This window comes from Chiloscyllium punctatum, chromosome 22, assembly GCF_047496795.1.
Source record: "Chiloscyllium punctatum isolate Juve2018m chromosome 22, sChiPun1.3, whole genome shotgun sequence".
NCBI classification, from domain to species: Eukaryota; Metazoa; Chordata; class Chondrichthyes; order Orectolobiformes; family Hemiscylliidae; genus Chiloscyllium; species Chiloscyllium punctatum.
This window is the reverse complement of record NC_092760.1, coordinates 45,871,201-45,889,131: the sequence shown is the minus strand read 5'-3', so window position 1 is coordinate 45,889,131 and position 17,931 is coordinate 45,871,201. Positions and strand designations below refer to the sequence as shown.

General features: G+C 38.8%; 1 protein-coding gene across 1 annotated transcript in view; it reads right to left on the bottom strand.

The window, feature by feature from the left end:
* Positions 1–17,931, bottom strand: part of LOC140493885 (cytosolic 5'-nucleotidase 1A) — an 80,359-nt gene that overhangs the window by 13,557 nt on the left and 48,871 nt on the right. The window contains exons 4-7 of the mRNA XM_072592879.1: positions 10,045–10,210; positions 9,472–9,603; positions 2,844–2,966; positions 2,033–2,211 (exon numbers count right to left, since the gene is read on the bottom strand). Of these exons, the coding sequence (XP_072448980.1) occupies positions 2,033–2,211; positions 2,844–2,966; positions 9,472–9,603; positions 10,045–10,210 (600 nt within the window). The remainder of the gene's footprint in view (positions 1–2,032; positions 2,212–2,843; positions 2,967–9,471; positions 9,604–10,044; positions 10,211–17,931) is intronic.

The window sequence follows — 17,931 nt, the reverse complement described above, 5'->3', positions numbered from 1 at the left end:
TTGTACTTTGCTCACAAACTGCATGCATTCATGTAGAACTCTGAGCTCAAAAACTGCATGAATTTATGTAAAACTCTGTTATCTCACTTTTTAGATTAGAATCAATCTAAACATCATGGCATAGACAGAGAACACAGGGGGCCAACACCTTCAACATATTGTCTAGCTATCACCATTGTTAACAGCTAACCTGAAAATGCAACTTTTTAAAAAAAAGTTTTGTGATTTACACATGAAAGAAGTGAAACTATCACTGTATTCTAATAGATGAAAGGCTTAACAGACAATCAATTTTTCAATGTATAATTTCAGTTACATCACACTGTAAATTTTTGCTATAAATTCTGTGTTACGATCGAGCCCTCCACTATCACCTGATGAAGGAGCATCGCTCCGAAAGCTAGTGTGCTTCCAATTAAACCTGTTGGACTATAACCTGGTGTTGTGTGATTTTTAAATTATTAAAGTTAGCCCAAACTTCTTTTGGGTGAAGTAGGTTGAGGTTCAGCAAAAATATGGAATATATATAGTGGACCTGACTTATACTAATTGATCCTTTAAGACAGGAGCATCTCAGTCCACAATATTTCCCTGACAACTCAATGATGCTGAAAATGCAAAACAAAATTAACAGATTTGTTAAAATGAATATAAAGAAAAAAATGATTAGGATTGATTAAATACTGTACACAACAAACTAACAATGCAAGGTGGGAGTCAGTTCTTGTTTTATGTTCATGTGACCAGATTGGCTGCTCCACTCATTGCCTACCTGACTGTGGGATGCTGATTTGCCTCATTCCTGATGAAGGGCTTTTGCCAGAAACATGGATTTTCCTGCTCCTCGGATGCTGCCTGACCTGCTGTGCTTTTCCAGCACCACTCTAATCTAGACTGTTGATTTGCATCACTGCTCACTCTCCTTCTTGTCACCAGTGAAACAGTGAAAAAAAAATTGGTCAGTGCATTGAATATAGGAGTTGGGAGGTCATGTTGGGCTGTACAAGACATTGATTAAACCACTTTTGGAACATGGTATCCAATTCTAATCTCCCAGTAATAGGAAAGATATTGTGAAACTTGAAACGGTTCAGAAAGGATTTAAAAGGATGTTGCCAGGCTTGGAGGGTTTGACCTACAGGAAGAGGCTGAATAGGCTGGGATATTTTCCCTGGAGTGTCAGAGGCTGAGGATTGACTTTATAGAGGTTTATAAAATCATGAGGGACATGGATAGGGTAAATAGACAAAGTATTTTTCCCGGCGTGGCTGGGAACTAGAGGGGATAGGTTGAAGCAGAGAGGGAAAAGATTTAAAAGGGACCTAAGGGACAACTTTTTGACGCAGAGGGTGGTACACGTATGGAATGATCTGCCACAGAAAGTGGTGGAGGCTGGTACAATTACAACATTTAAAAGGTATCGGCATGGGTATATGAATAGGAAGGGTCTAGAGGGGCAGAGGCCAAGTGCTGGCAAATGGGACCAGATTTGTTTAGGATATCTGATCGGCATGGACAAGTTGGACTGATGGGACTGTTTCTGTGCTATATGTCTCCATGACACTTCGACTAAATACTTTATGAAGCAGGGCTATTCTGAAATAGCATAAAACAAGTGAAGAGAGTCCATGTGCAATTGTTGTAGAATGACCTGTCCTACTGTGCCCTCCCTCAACACGCTATGCAGAACTGCACACCTCCACTCAAGAACAGCCCAGTTAGCATATCTGAAATTAAACACCAGGACAATACACAAAAGAACTCCAAGATAAGACATAAACCTCTTGTGGAAAGGTTATGATTTGTACCAGCTACTACCACTGATGTAATAGGCAGGTCTCCCAAATGCACAGCTCCATTCCCTCCTGAAGAACTGCAGCGGTTAAGTTAGCCTGTTAACATCAGCTGTTTGGATGCAGCAAAGGTGCTGCAGGATGATATAGAAGGTGAAAATCAGAAGAGAGTTGGTTAAGCACTGAAGTAAAATTTAGAATACGATGTAACAATTTCTAATCAAATAATCAAACCTTACCTCTCCAATAGGAACATGCTCCATGTCCTTCTCGTACTTGATTACCTCGTCCAGACCTTTTTCATGGAATACAGTATCAGTCTCATCTGAGAACAACACTGAATCCCCATCAAATGCCACCTTAAGGTGACTTTCTTTTATCTGACTCTTTTGCTGTATTACTAGAGCTGCAGGAATATCTTTGGAGAGAACAGAAAACTTGTGCTTTAATTCATATTGATATGTTTCTTACATTCCAGACATTTCAAAAGTACTTCACTTCATTGCTTGGAAATGTCCTGTGATTCTGAGAAGCTCCCTGTCATGTAAGTCTGTTTTTTTCCTTTTTGCTTTCTTTGTAAGGCTGTGTAATTACATTTGGATGCCATGATTTAGAAACTGAATGAAAATGTTACAATTAGCTAGGCATTCCTAATTTTTCAGCAACAATTGTTCAGAAAAATAACAAATAACAGGGAGAATATGCGTGTGGAATGAATGCACTCTAGCATTTCACCGAGAGACATTTCATGTATGCTGCAGCAACGATTCTGCATGCCCCTTATTCTTTCCACAAACACAAGAGGTTTTTTTTTCCAATTCCTTGTTCTCTTCATCTCCTTCTTTGGTTGTGCTTCAACTGCAATGCAATTTCCTCAATTGCATCCTGCGTCCTTCTATGCAATTCCTGCTCCAAATACTTTATCACCCAAGAAATTCCTTTCAAAAACCACTAATCTCACAGATTCCATGGCAGATATTTAAGATGGAAAGCCTGGAGGGATCCTCTTTCTCTGTGTAATATACACGCTCCACAAATTAAGAAACTTACCTTTCTTTAGTGCATTGCACACTGATGTTTCACATGCTGAAAGGAATAGCTTCACATCTTCTGAATGTAGGTACTTTGCAGGATCTTTTCCACCTAGAAAGCAAAATTTGCTAATCTCCAAATCTGGAAATACAAGATGTAGATTTTTATTAGCACTCTGAGTTAATAGCAAACTGTATTTCCAGATGAGATGTTATGGCTTTCTACTAAATTTTCTACCTGTTCCATCAGCTGTGGTTAAGTTGATAATACTTTTACCTGTAACATGTGGTTGCAAGTTTATGTTCCACTACCGAGGCTTGACACAAGTTTATGCTGAGACCTCACCGGAGGACTGAATAGTTCTGCATTGTTGGACTGTGCAGTCTTTGACAGGAGATGATAAACTATAAGCCGAAGCTTTTGGGTGTTGTGAACTCTGAGGTAGAAATAGAGTGGAATTTGAACATGGCGCTAAAAGCTATTTGGCCCTTTTAAATTGTCGGATTCATAGCGATTTTACAGCCCATTATGTCCATACTGGTTATGAAACACGTATTTATTTGAGTACCATTTTCTAGCACATGACCCGTGGCCTTGTACGCAATGGTGTTTCAACAGTTCTTAAATGTTATGACGATTACCACTCTTTTAGGCAGTGACTTCCAGATTCTCACAACTCTTTCGATGAAAATAATCTGTCCTCAAACCACTTCTAAACCTCCAACTTCCTGTGCCTCTTCGTTATTGAATTGTTCCAGTCCAGGCAACATCCTGGTTAATCTCAGTATCCTGTATGTCTTCTTAACTACCTTATCTGCCTGTCCTGCTACCTTCAAGAATCTCTGGAGATGTGTCCCAAGGTCACTGTGATTCTCTGCACTTCCTAGGTTCTTACCATTCAACATGTTCTCCCTTCCCTGTTAGTTCACCCCAAATGCATCACCTCATATTCTTCAGAATTAAATTCCATTTACACTGTTCAGCCCACTTAACCATCCTGACTATATGGTCACGTGGTCAAAGCTTTCCTCCCAGCTATATACCACAATTTTCGGTAGAATCTTTTTAAATTGGGCATGATGTAGCCAGCCGAAACAGGAGATCTGAATGCTGGGTTAAAAACCCTGTGATGGAGTAGGTGCAGTAAGTTAAAAACTCTGCAAATAAAACAATCTGCCCACTACATTCCCCAACCTTGTTTCAGGTCTGGAGTCATGGCTATTAACAAGCACCAATTTGGCACCACAATAGAGTAAAACTTTCAGCAGCACTGTCAAGGTATAAGTTTATCCAATCGGGTTGATGAAAGCAATTGAAAAAAGCTGCATATTCTTCCCAGTGCGCTGGTCAACATTTATCCTTCAATATAAGTCATTAACCCAGGTAATTTATTTAATTGCTGATATGGAATCTTGCTGTGCATGAACTGGCTGCAATGTTTGCCATATCAAATAAGTGTCTGCATTTGGAAAGTACTTCAACAGCTGAAAATTGCTTTGGGACATCCTGAGTTCATGAAAGACAAGACATGATTTTCTTTCCTTACTCTTCAAAAAAAAAGATTGAGACTGTTATTAGTCAAAGTAATCAATTTTGTGATGCAACTAAGAAACACTGAATTTCAGCTTTCAGAGATGCCTGCATTCCCACATCAGTCAAGAACTTGGGCTTGCACTCTAATTTCTCTGGTTCAGAGTTCCACTTGTCTATTTACAGTTATTGAATAACTAACTATGATGAATTCAAGATTTCATGTATCAGACTGTTGCAGTTAGCCTAGCTGGCTGCATGGCTGGTTTGCAATGCAGAGTAATACCATCAGAATGGGGTCAATTGCTGTATCAGCTGAGGTTACCATGAATGATGGACTCTCCTTTACAACCTCTATCCTTGTCTGAGGTATGGTGATCCTTAGGGTAAATCACCATGTCATGTTTCTATAATGAGACAGCAGCCCTATGGTTCCCTGGAACTACGGCCACTTCTATTTTGGTAGAGTATAGTTCAGACCATAAGTAGCCATCATACTACTAAAGATCCAATTTACTATTAAAATGCATAGCATTCAAAAATGAGCACCAACTGCACTTCTTAATGACTGATCCCTAAGCTGATGTTTGGTATGCTTTCCTTTAATGGTCAGAGTATCGAGTACAAGAGCTGGGAGGTCATGTTGTGGCTGTACAGGACATTGGTTTGGCCACTGTTGGAATATTGCATGCAATTCTGATCTCCTTCCTATCGGAAAGATGTTGTGAAACTTGAAAGGGTTCAGAAGAGATTTACAAAGATGTTGCCAGGGTTGGAGGATTTGAGCTATAGGGAGAGGCTGAACAGGCTGGGGTTGTTTTCCCTAGGTTGTCGGAGGCTGAGGGGTGACCTTATAGAGGTTTACAAAATTATGAGGGGCATGGATAGGATAAATAGGCAAAGTCTTTTCCTGGGGTCAGGGAGTCCAGAACTAGAGGGCATAGGTTTACGGTGAGAGGGGAAAGATATGAAAGAGACCTAAGGGGCAACGTTTTCACGCAGAGGGTGGTACGTGTGTGGAATGAGCTGCCAGAGGAAGTGGTGGAGGCTGGTACAATTGCAACATTTAAAAGGCATTTAGATGAGTATATGAATAGGAAGGGTTCGGGGGGGATATGGGTCAGGTGCTGGCAGGTGGGACTAGATTGGGTTGGGATATCTGGTTGGCATGGACGGGTTGGACCGAAGGGTCTGTTTCCACGCTGTACATCTCTATGACTCTGTGACTCTATGAACATTAGCTTGAATGCCAGAGCATTGACATGGGAGATACTGCAATTAAAGCATCTACCTTTTGCAATGGATGACCTTGTTTGCTTTATTTGAAACCATCTGTATTTGTACTGCACTAACAAAAGAGAACACTTGCTAACCACTCTTATGGAGAAACTTGATGCCCCTAACATCAGTGAGTCAAACAAAATAAGATTTTGTTTTACAAGTATCACTTTCATCATCACCTGCCATGACATTTCCCAGTAGTGATACTGAATGCATGATTAACTAGAATACAAACAATGAGAAGTAATTTGCTCAATGGTTATGATATAACAACAACGATTTAGTTGATCTCAGCCAAAGCCGGATTTGGCTAACTGCAATTGCCTTCAGCATCCCTGTGCTGGGCACAGAAAAAGGATCAGCAATTTTTCTGCTCTTGACTATGAGACAAATAAAAATTACACTTGGATGAAAACACTAAACCATGGATATAATATGGTCTAGACCGAAGAGATTTTGAACACTTATACTTTATGCTTGTGCATTGTGATGTAATGTGTGTGATTTATATACATTTTAATATAAATTATCTTAGATTTAGAAAGAGCACCATGTGGGTTTTGGTCTGTATATTAATGAGAAACTTGTCCGTATTCCCGAACCATGATTTGTTTTGTACCAATATGAGAGTGTGTCCCTGAAGTGACAATGGGAATTTATTTGCAGTGGGAGAGCTTTAGAAATAAACAGTTTAAACGCTGAAGAGCATTAGCTTGCTTTCAGGGAGAAGAATCAGGATTTTTCTTTGGTTTTGGAATAAAAAGACATAGTTGGGAGATAGATTCATTGAATGGGCAAATATCTGGCAAATGGCATGTAGTGTGAGAAAGTGTAAAATTTTTCACTTTGGCAGATAGAATGAAAAAGAACACATTAACTAAATGGTGAAATATTGCTGAACTCTAAGATGCAGATCTAGGTGTCTTAGTGCACAAATCACATAAGGTTAGTCGCTACAGTAAGTAATGAAGAAAGTTTTTCGCATGTTATCATCTTTGAAAGGGCAATTGAACACAAGAGGTTATGCTTCAATTTAACATGCATTAGTGAGACCATGCTATGGATGTGACTCTGTATTGCAAACCAGCTGTCCAGCCAACTGAGCTAAATGAACCCCAAATGGAGAACATTTAGTCGACGAATACCTAGGATAGGTGGCTTATCTCAGGAGGTCAGATTGGACAGGCTGGCTATGCAGCCACTGGAGTTCAGAAGAGGAAGAGGTCATTTGATTAGACATATAAGATCCTGAGAGGTTTTGAAAGGATGGACATTGGAGAGGAGGTTTCCTCTTATAAACATGCAAAATAGGCAGAAGTAGACTAGCTGATCCCTCAAGCCTGCTCCATCACTTAATATGATCATGCTGGTTCTGGCTGTTTCCAATGTTACATTCTATCCAATTCCAGCTTAAAAATATTTAATGAAGCCACTTTCTGAGGCAGAAATTCCTAAGTATTTTTGAGAAAAAAGAAATCTCTCCCTTACCTCTGTCCTAAAAGGACATGACCTCATGTATTTTAAAAGTAAAGTGCCCTTAGTTTTGGGCTGACCCATGATGCAACACCCTTTCCATGTCCAACATGTCAAGACCACTCACAATTGTATACACTTTAATCAAGTTCACTCTCACTCTTCTAAATTCCAGTGGAAATAAGCTCTAGCTATTCAACTTAACCTTATACACTCCAGGCAATGTATCCTCTAAGCTGCATGGCCGCATGTGACAATTATTCTGAGGGTCTGCGCACTGTGACTGGATTGCCAATGCTAGCTGGTGCCATGTATCAATCTAGTAAACTGCCTTGAACCAACTCCACTGCATGTACAGGTCGTTCTGCTAAAATGTGACCAACGAATTGGGGACACTGTTCCTAAAGCATAAACCTTTAAGACATGTTTTGGCTGTAACATGATTACATCGCCAACAATTCAAGCGCTGTTTCTAAAGCACGATTTTTCTATACTGGAGAGAAGCACATGAACGCAATCATCATGTTATACAACAACCTGAATATCCTTTAGTAAATAAGGGAACTTAAATTGCAAAGCATTCAAGATTTGGTCTCAACAATGGCTTATGAAAGTAAAGGATAACACTCTTATTTTTACATTCAATTCCTTCAGGAATTGAGGCTAGTATCCTACTATTCTGCTTTATTACGTGCTGTACCTGCATTTAACTTTTTGTGACTCATGCATTAGGACACCTAAATCTCTCTCGGAACTTCACATTCCATTTAAGTAACACTTTTTTATTATTAAAATGAACAACTTCACATTTTCTCACGTTATTGTCCATCTGCAAGATTTTTGTCCACTCAGTGAACCTATCTGTATCTGTCAGTACCCTCATGTCTTCCTTGCAATATAGTTTTCTGTCTATCTCAGTGCTGTCTGTGGACCTTCATCCAAATCATGGATGTAAATAGCAAAATGTTGAGGTTTTAGTACAGATCCCTGTGGGATTCTATTCATCGCGTTCTGCCAATCAAAGATTAGTTTCTGCATACCGTTTTCTGCCAGTTAGACAATCTTCTAGCATGCTAATATTTTGCCCTTGTAACATGAGCTTTTATTTTTTGCAATAGCCTTTTGATATGGCCCCTTATCAAATGTCTTCAGGAAATCCAAGGACAGATTGCCTACAGGCTCCCCTTGATCTAAGCACATGTTATTCCTTCAAAGAATTCCAATAAATTGATTAAACAACATTTCACTTTGACAAAACAATGCTGACTGTCCTCAATTGTGCTCAGTGCACAGCCAAAGTTTTTTTTTAATGATTGACCTCTTTCCCACAAGACATTAAACTGACTGGCTGATTATTTCCTTGAGTTCTTCCTCCACCCCTTCTTGAACAGAAAAAAAACTACATTTGCTTCTATTTTCCAAACTTATGGAACCTTATTCACTAAAAAAAATCTACTATCTTATTTTCGGTTTCTTTCAAAATTCTCGGATGAATTCCATCAGGACCTGGAGACTTATCAATCCACAGCTCCATCATTTTGCTCAGTATCACTTCCCCACTGATTATAATTTCACCAAGTTCTTCTCATCCCTCAATCTCCTATTTACTGCTATTACTGGGATATATTTTGTACCTCCTGCCAAGAGGTTTGAAGGTCTATTTTGTTTACATACACTTACTGAAGCTTTACAACCTTGCCTTGAACAGCTGAGTAGGTTAACAGTTCATTGCATTAAAAAAAAACTGAAATGCAACAAAAAACTGTGGATGCCACAAATCTGAAAGAAAACAAAAATAGCTGGAGAAATTCAGCAGATCTGGCAATAACTAGTGATACAGAAAACAGCAGAACAATTGAAAAAGTCAGACAGTCTTCATGCGAGTATGCTAGAAAGTGGTGCCTCATTACACAATACCAAGTTAAATATAACTTGCTCACTAGTCAGTTCCCACAATGTGCCATTCGAACAGATTACTTTTGAAAGCATTTTACTAATTCCTGTGGGAAAATTTAGTACTATAGATCAAAATTTCAAAATAAGGTGTTTCCCATTTAAGGCAGAAATGAAAAGACTTCTTTTTCTCATGAAGTGTTGAGTGTCTTCGGAAGGAGACTCAAGAGACAGTGGAAGGAGAGTCTCTGAATATTTTTAAGCCAGAGATTAACAGGTTTTATTTTAAAAGTTGGGGTTTGAAAAGTTATTGGGAGTTAACAGGAATGTTGAGTAATCAGATCAGCCATAATTGTATGGAATGTTGGAGGGGGCCAGATGGCCTACTCTTGCTCCTAAGCCATTTGTTCATATGTTTAAAGTATGCAAGAATGAATGTAAATATGATCCATCGTATATTCCAACTCACCATAATGATTTACACTATTAATGATCCGCACTCCACCTTCAGCACTGTGAGTTGATAGAAGTATAATTTCAAAGAGTTGCTTTTCTTCTGGATCTCTCGCCAATAACTTGTTATTTACCATTTGAATCGCCTGAAAGACGCAATAAAGGAAATTAGGATGCATTACAAGGCTACGGAGGAGAGAAATGATTATTCATCCTTAAATTACTGTTGCTATTCAATAAATACAGAGGTAGCTTTGAAGTCTGAAGATAAAAGTATTGTGAGCAATATAATGGCTTTTCACATCAGGGCAACTCAAATTGTTTCACAAACAGAAGTAATCCAAGTGGTCTGCAACACACGTACTACATACATTGGGATGGGTAGGAATCAATTGAGAGTTCATGAAAATGAATGGCAATGATGTATTGAAGAATCGTAAAAATTAAGAGCCTCTAAATTTGTTTCATATCTCAAAATGTAACAGTGAAATATTGCCAAATGCCTTCTAAATTGGCTGAATGCAAGGCTGTGATAAATAGTTCACAGAATGGCTCGCGACAGGCCTACGGTGTAGTTTGCAACTTAACTTGACAAATGGAGCAACGATGCCCTCCTTTAGTGGTATGTTTTCATTGGTGATTTGATGGCTTACAAACTCTTCTTCTCCTTCTGTCAAGAACAACTCATGCTCTTCTTCCATATCAAAGAGAGCCCGGGCTGAGATGGCAATTGATATGGCCTCTTTTGGGTCTTTCTGCATTAGAAAGATGGAAAGGAGAGAAAATGGCTATTATAACACAGCATAACACAAAAATGTATACCTCATTCATATCTGAGCAGTGCCAATGGATAGGATTCAGATTACAAATTGTTAAATCCTGATTCCATTATTACTCCACAATGATTTCCTTTTTATATATTTAATCATGGAAGATGTGGATTGTAATGGAAAATTATCCCTTTACTGTGAAATTTGAAAGAGAATGCTTTTCTAAAATGTAATGCTGTGCTGAGCTTTGTAAACAATACTTTGATGAGGTTTGCAGTCAGCTTGTCTCTGTTTGAATTTTATAAACATTCAACTCGACCTGGTGATAGTCGAACTCAGCGAAAGGTGAAGAACTATTATGTCCAAGACCAAGGGATGAGAGAATAACAAGTTGAGTTTTCCCAGTCTTTGCCCTTGAGAGAGCGATAAGAAACCGTATAAGGCAAGTATCTGAACAATGCTCAGATATCCCTTTACATTGAGGCATCTCGCTGAATGTACTGGGGTCAATTCTGCAGAATTTAAACAAAGTTCCTTTCTTTGCTCTTGCTAATAGTTGAGTCAAGTCGATTTAATTTCCACGACAGGATGTTGCTAGCTAGGCCAGTACTTATTGGCTATCCCTATTCATTGCATGAACGGAGGAACTAGCCAGTGCCATTTCTGAGTATTATTAAGAGTCTACCATATTTCTGTGGCTCTAAAGTCACATATAGGCCAACTCAGATAAGTACAGCAGATTTCATTCCCTAAAGGACATTAAGGAATCAGATGGAGTTATTTAACAATCAGCATTTGTTGCAATAGTTGCTATTCATCTCACTTTTTAATTTCAAGTTTTTAATAAATTCATATTGCAAGATTTGCCCATGATGCCATGGAACTGGAGTATTCTTGTACAATAAATTTTGAATGTGCTACACAATAGCTTTGGAGTGCTGTACACAATAGCTTTGGAGTGCTAGGATCTTTTAACCACTGATCAAATTCATTAAGAGGATAATCCCAAACTCCTACAACCTATAATAGATGGTCATGCTTTGGAGATACCAGTGTTGGACTGGGGTGTACAAAGTTAAAAATCACACAACACCAGGTTATAGTCCAACAGGTTTAATTGGAAGCACACTAGCTTTCGGAGCGACGCTCCGAAAGCTAGTGTGCTTCCAATTAAACCTGTTGGACTATAACCTGGCATTGTGTGATTTTTAACTTTATAATAGATGGTGGTCATGACATGGAATTTCACATAACAGGTCATCCTGAATTAAGATTATTTTCCAGGAAACTATACAACAGAGGCAAAACATTTCTTCAGAAAAAAAAGGAAATAAAGACACAATGAAAACAATTGTGCAATCAAAGACTACAAACTGAACAATATAACAAATTCTATGGATTCCAGGAGAACTTTATTTCTAATAGTGATACATAGATTTACTTTGATGGACAAAGGCAGGAATGGAATATCACTGAATCCCAATTCGAATACTATCCCTTTAAGTAATGCCTAATGTTAAAGTTCTCATCCTTGTATTTAATCTTTTCTAGGGCCTCACCCTTCCCTCTCTGTCAATGTCTCCAAAACTAATGACCATTAAGATATCAAAGTTCCTATAATTCTAGCCTCTTGATCAATCCCACTTATAATCGTGCTATCATTGGTGGAAATACTTTTACCTGCCAAGGTCACTGTAGTGATTGGATTGAGGGTCAAGTGGATCTCATTGACAATGTGATCCCTGATTGGTCCAGGTTAACAATTTCCAGTCAGGGAGCCCTGGCTGACAGATATAAACAGGAGATTCAGACAGTCTCCTCATTCTACAAACTGACTTTGATCTGGCTGGTCAGAGCCCATGCACTGTGCACACATAAATAAAGGGTTACTTGGTGATGGGATACCGGCTTCAGTGCAGTTATTTCAGTCATAAAGCTTCAGAATTCTCACCAAAAGCTCCTAGCTTCTCAATTGCCCTCTTCTTCATTAAGGTTCACCTTAAAACCTCCTGTTTTAGACAAAGCTACTTTAACATCTTATGTGGCTCAGCATTAAGCTTTGATTGAGAATGCTCCTGCGAAGAATCTTGGATCATTATGTTCTATTAAAAGGAGGATATAAATACATGATATTGTTGTTGTTAAATCAGTTAAATCAGAATACTGACATTAATCCAGCCCTGACGGTTATCCTTCACTGCACAAGGAGCAGAATGGTGTCTTAAATTATGCATGTTAAACACAATCCAATGTACCGAAATGAATCCAGTGATTCTCTGAAAAGACATGTATTTAATTCTCTGTATTGCTGCTACTTCAGTGGATGTCACCGGCAGCATCGATGGAAGCTGAATAGTCAATTTTGTCATTCTTGCCATTGCAGATTGATTGAAACTCCTTTGTCCTGGTTGCTTTCAGCAGTAAATAGCTGGCAACACCCAGCTGTTTCCTTTTTTTTCTCTGTAGTGCAGGGGTTTTAATGTTTGTTTTCCAATTGTGATCTTCATAGCAAACTAGCACGCACACTAGGAAGTTAAGCTACTGACAAACATAGTTCTAGGTTCAAGTTCACTTTTAACCCCTGCCCATTTGCATTCTTGAAAGGAAAAACACAAATAAGTCTCTTGCTCAGACTGTTGTCATTTTTTAAACATCATATTCGCAGTTTGAGATACTCCCAGGGACTCCAGTTTAGTTTATAGTGAAATTTGCAACACCAGCAGGTGTGACATTCCAGAATTCTCACTCCAGACAGCCACTGGATTTATTTCTGCAGTCATTTTGGCTGTATTACTCCTCTATTAAAAAGCACATGCTAGAATTTAAAAGTTTGATATGTCCATATGTGATCCTGATTTGTGATCCATGGTTCATGAAACATTCAAGCAGTATTGATTTAAGAATTTTCATCCTTGTTTTAAAATTCCTCTATGGTCTTGCCCTACCTGATCTCTAGCAGCCATACAACTGTTCAAGATATCTGTGTTCCTAAAATCCTGCCTCATGTACATTCCAATTTGAATTATTCCACATTGGTGGCCATTGCCTTGGTTTCCAAGCTCTGGGATACTTTATTCATACCACTGACCCTCCACCTTGCTTTCCCACTTTAAGGCACTGCATTGGTGGGCAGCACGGTGGCACAGTGGTTAGCACTGCTGCCTCACAGCGCCAGAGACCCGGGTTCAATTCCCGCCTGTGTGAGTTTGCACGTTCTCCCCGTGTCTGCGTGGGTTTCCTCCGGGTGCTCCGGTTTCCTCCTACAGTCCAAAGATGTGCAGGCCAGGTGAATTGGCCATGCTGAATTGCCCGTAGTGTTAGGTAAGGGGCAAATGTAGGGGTATGAGTGGGTTACGCTTCGGCAGGTCTGTGTGGACTTGGGCTGAAGGGCCTGTTTCCACACTGTAAAGTAATCTAATCTATATAAATGACAGAACACAAGCTTTTAAGCCATTAGACCTGATATTTTCTGATGTGGCTCTAATGGCCTTGTAAAATGCCCTGGATCATTTCATTACTTTAACAGTGTGAAATGTAAATGATCATTGATATCAACTGAAATACTTGTAGTACTTTTATACAGGTGTACACAGTCACATGGGCAGGGAATAGCAAGAAACAAACTTTCAAACATGATAATTGCTGATATTCACACCTCAATCCACAAGTCAAAAGGAAAATGAAGTTTCCAAGTTCGATAAAATAAAGCAGATGTGTCATATTAAACTAAAGACACTGGAGTAAAATAAGGCTTCTATTGTCTTCAAAGGGGTAAATCTTCAATGTGTAAATTCAAATATTTTATTTGAGATTTAAGCCTTATGTGCAAGCCTGTGACACCTGTGTTTATTAATCTTATTACTTGGTCCAAGACAGAGCTGCCAAGGTTAGAATACCAGAAACAGTGTAGCTTTCATTTGAAAGCTGCCTACAGATTGAAACCACATTTCAGTGAACAAAGATGGAATGTGGTTTATTTTTCAAACAGACAAATTGTGAACATTAAAGCCTGCCTCAAACGGTGAATACAGAACAAACAGCAAGCTGAGAGTGTGAGAGCTCACAAAAGGCTGGAAAATTGCAGATCTGTAGAAATTAATTTGTACATTGTCAAAATGCCTCAGGGTTTGCAACAAAAGCAGCATACCTACTGACTACCCAAGAAACAAAGACATGAATTTCAACAAGGAATTTGAAACCTTTACTTCCTAACCACAAAGTTACATCTATACAAACCAAGAAATTAGTGATAAAATAAACCAACTCCAAAGAAGACAATTTTTCCACCTCAAGGAGAGGATCTGAAATATCTGATAGAACTGCTGAACTTTGTGTGTTTGGAATTTCTGCTTATGTTTGCTAATAATCTCATAAAACCACTGATTTTTTTACACATGCAAGATTCCAGACTTTAAATCTATAGGGCTCACTACACTAAGTTTACAGATAACACAAAAATTGGTGCAGTGGAAAATAGTGAGAAGGGTAGTCTAAGATTACAGGATGGTATCGACAGCAGTGGCAAATGGAATTCCATCTGGATAAACACGCCATTTGTCCTGCCCAAGTTTATCACAATGCAAGAGAATACACAATGAATGGTAGGATCCTGGGAAGCACTGAGGATCAAAGAGAAATTAGTGTGCATGTACACTGAAGCTGTATAAAATGTTGGTTAGGCAACAATGAGAGAATTGTGTGCATTTCCTGAATCTACATTATAGGAAGGATGTGATAGCATTGGAGAAGGTGCAAAGGAAATTTACCAGGATGTTGCCTGTGCAGCAGAGCTTCAGGGATGAGGAGAGACTGGACAGACTGGGGTAGTTTTCCTCGGAGCAGAGAAGACTAAAGGCGACATGATTGAGAAGTATAAAATTATGAGGGACATAATCCGGAGAGATGAGAAGAAACCGTTCTCCTTATTGGAGGGATCAATAACTAAGAGGTATAGATTTAAGGGAGGGCCCAGGAGATTTACAGGGGATGTAAGGAAAGTTTTTCAGGTAGTGTGTGGTGGGAATCTGGAATTCTATTTCTCTAAAGGTAGCAAACTCAGAAATCCTCATAGTATTCAAGGAGCATTTGGATATGCACTTGTGATGCCAAAGCATATAAAGCTATAGAAAAAGTGAGGACTACAGATGCTGGAGTATCAAAGTTGAGTGTGGTGCTGGTAAAACACAGGTCAGGTAGCATCCGAGAAGCAGGAGTGTATCAATGCTCCTGCTCCTTGGATACTGCCTGACACACAAAGCTATGGACCAAGTACAGGAAAATGGGATTAGACTATTGAGGTGGTTGTTTTTGACCAATCTGGAGACAATGGGATGAAGGGCCTTTTTCTGTGCTATAGATCACTGTGACTTTATATGAGGTCCTAGCTAGTACACCTTTGCTCTCATTATCATGTTATCATGTGATTAAGACAGCAAATTACATAGCTTCTGGTAAAAGCATAACACTGCAGATGCTGGAAATTAAATAAAAACAGAAAGCGCTGAGAAGGAATATTTCACTATTAAATTTTTATTTCAGTATAAATTAGGTATGGGGAAGAGTGGAAAGGAACTTAAATTTATATTTTCATGTCAGCCAAAAGTATTTTCTAAAAGAACTTTCTGGGTGGACGTGGGGCAGAATGTTATAGTGGTTCATATTCAAAAGTTTGTGCACACTCCTACACACTCCAATATGGAATACTGAATTTTGAATTCCACCATATATTTTTAAAATCTGTGACATTCATGGATTAAATTTGGTTTAAAAAGGAGAATACACAAAATTAAATGACCACATCAACCCGCTGACCATAAAAGGTTAGCCAAGGTTCAAGAAACCAATGGAAAATAAATAAAATTAATTGAATTGTCATTAATTTTTTTTATGAAAAGACACAAACTGCTGAATCTAGTCAGATTTAAAGAATTCTTTCCTGATAATCTTTAAGTTTCATGCTTTAGTCATGAAAGCCATCATCTGCAATTCTCAAAATTGAAAACAATGAGCCCAAACATTGAAATACACAAAACAGCTGTGTTTCAAGAAATTGGCAGAGCAGAAATTATGGATTTGTGACTGCAAAGCTAGAGAAAACTCACTAACTCTCTCTCTCTGCCTCTCAAAGATCAAAGCACAAAGTGACCACATAATTTACCCAGAAACATTTAAACACCAAGAATTTAAAGGCAGCTACAATTCATTACTCCTGAAGATACAAGATATAAATTAAAGAGCTATGGTTATAGATAAAAACTTGTGAGACAAGGACACGTTAAGGACTTTAAACTGTAAAACATTTCATCTTCCTTTTGTATTCAACACCATCTCTATTTAATTTTGTACTTATGCACAGGTACACTGCATCTTTATTACTTTTCTTAGAATGACAGATACTAAAATTGCTCTTTCACTCAAGGAAAACTTGAAATTGGCCTCTTATAATACTTCATATAACGGATAACAACTTTTTGTTTATTAGAAACATGCATAGCTTTATTGTTAGAAAGAACATAAATCTTTGTGGCAGCCAACTGAGGAAATTGAGAAGAGCTTATTATCCTCTCCTCACCTGACTGTAATATATAACACTGTGTGTGTATCCAATATAAAGTGATGAAATCTATGTGTTTTTTATTGCATCACTTTATAGTGGATGTTCAGTGAATAACCATGACCATTCTTAGTCAAGGGAATGGAGTGCACATGGGGTTGGTGTTTATTAAAGCATGAGATTCCACATTAGGTGTCTGGGCCTGTCATCTTAATAGCAAGCCATTTCGAATAAGCCTGATTTTGTGGCTCGAGAGAGTCAGAAGCTGGGCGGAAGGCAGGTGCCTATATTTTCTGATATAACCCTATCCTATGTACAGACTGTCAAATAACGCAATTATTTTAATCACATTTGATAAAGGCTGCAGGGTTGCCAATGTTGCTTAGTTTCACTATAAGGGGGAACATGGTATCACCCAAGCTGGACATCCCTGGTACATGAATGTAGTCTTTGCTCAACCTTTCCATATCAGAAACAACATGTTTTTTATTCATTCATGGGATGTGGGCGTCACTGGCTAGCCCACTTATTGCCATCCGTCGTTACCCTTGAGAAGGTGATGGTGAAGTGCCTTCTTGAACCACTGCAGTCCTCCTATTGTGGGTTAACTCCCAAAATCAGGGAGAGAATTCCAGAATTTTGAAGTGATCGTGAAGAAATGGCAATATATTTCCAAGTCATGATGGAGGGGAACTTGCAGATGATAGTGTTTCCATGTATCTGCTATCCTTGTCTTTCTAGATGAAAGTGGTCATGGGTTTGGAAGATGCTGCCTGAGGATTTTTAGTGAATTTTTGCAGTGCATCTTGTAGATAGTACAAACTCTAGCTACTGAATGTCACTGGTGGAGTGAGTGAATGTCTGTGGATGTGATGCTAATCAAGAGGGCTGCCTTGTTCTGGGTAGTTTCAAACTTCTTGAGTGGTGATAGAGCTGGACCCATTCAGGTAGTGGTGAGCATTCCTTCACACTCCTGACTTGTGCCTTTTAGATGGTGGACAGCTTTGGGGAGTCAGATGTGAATTACTTACTGCAGTAGTCCTAGTCCCTGACCTGCTCTTGTAGCCAATCTATTTATATGGTGAGTGCAGTTGAGTTTCTAGACAATGGTAACCCCCAGGGTGTTAATAATGGGGCATTTAGTAATGGTAAC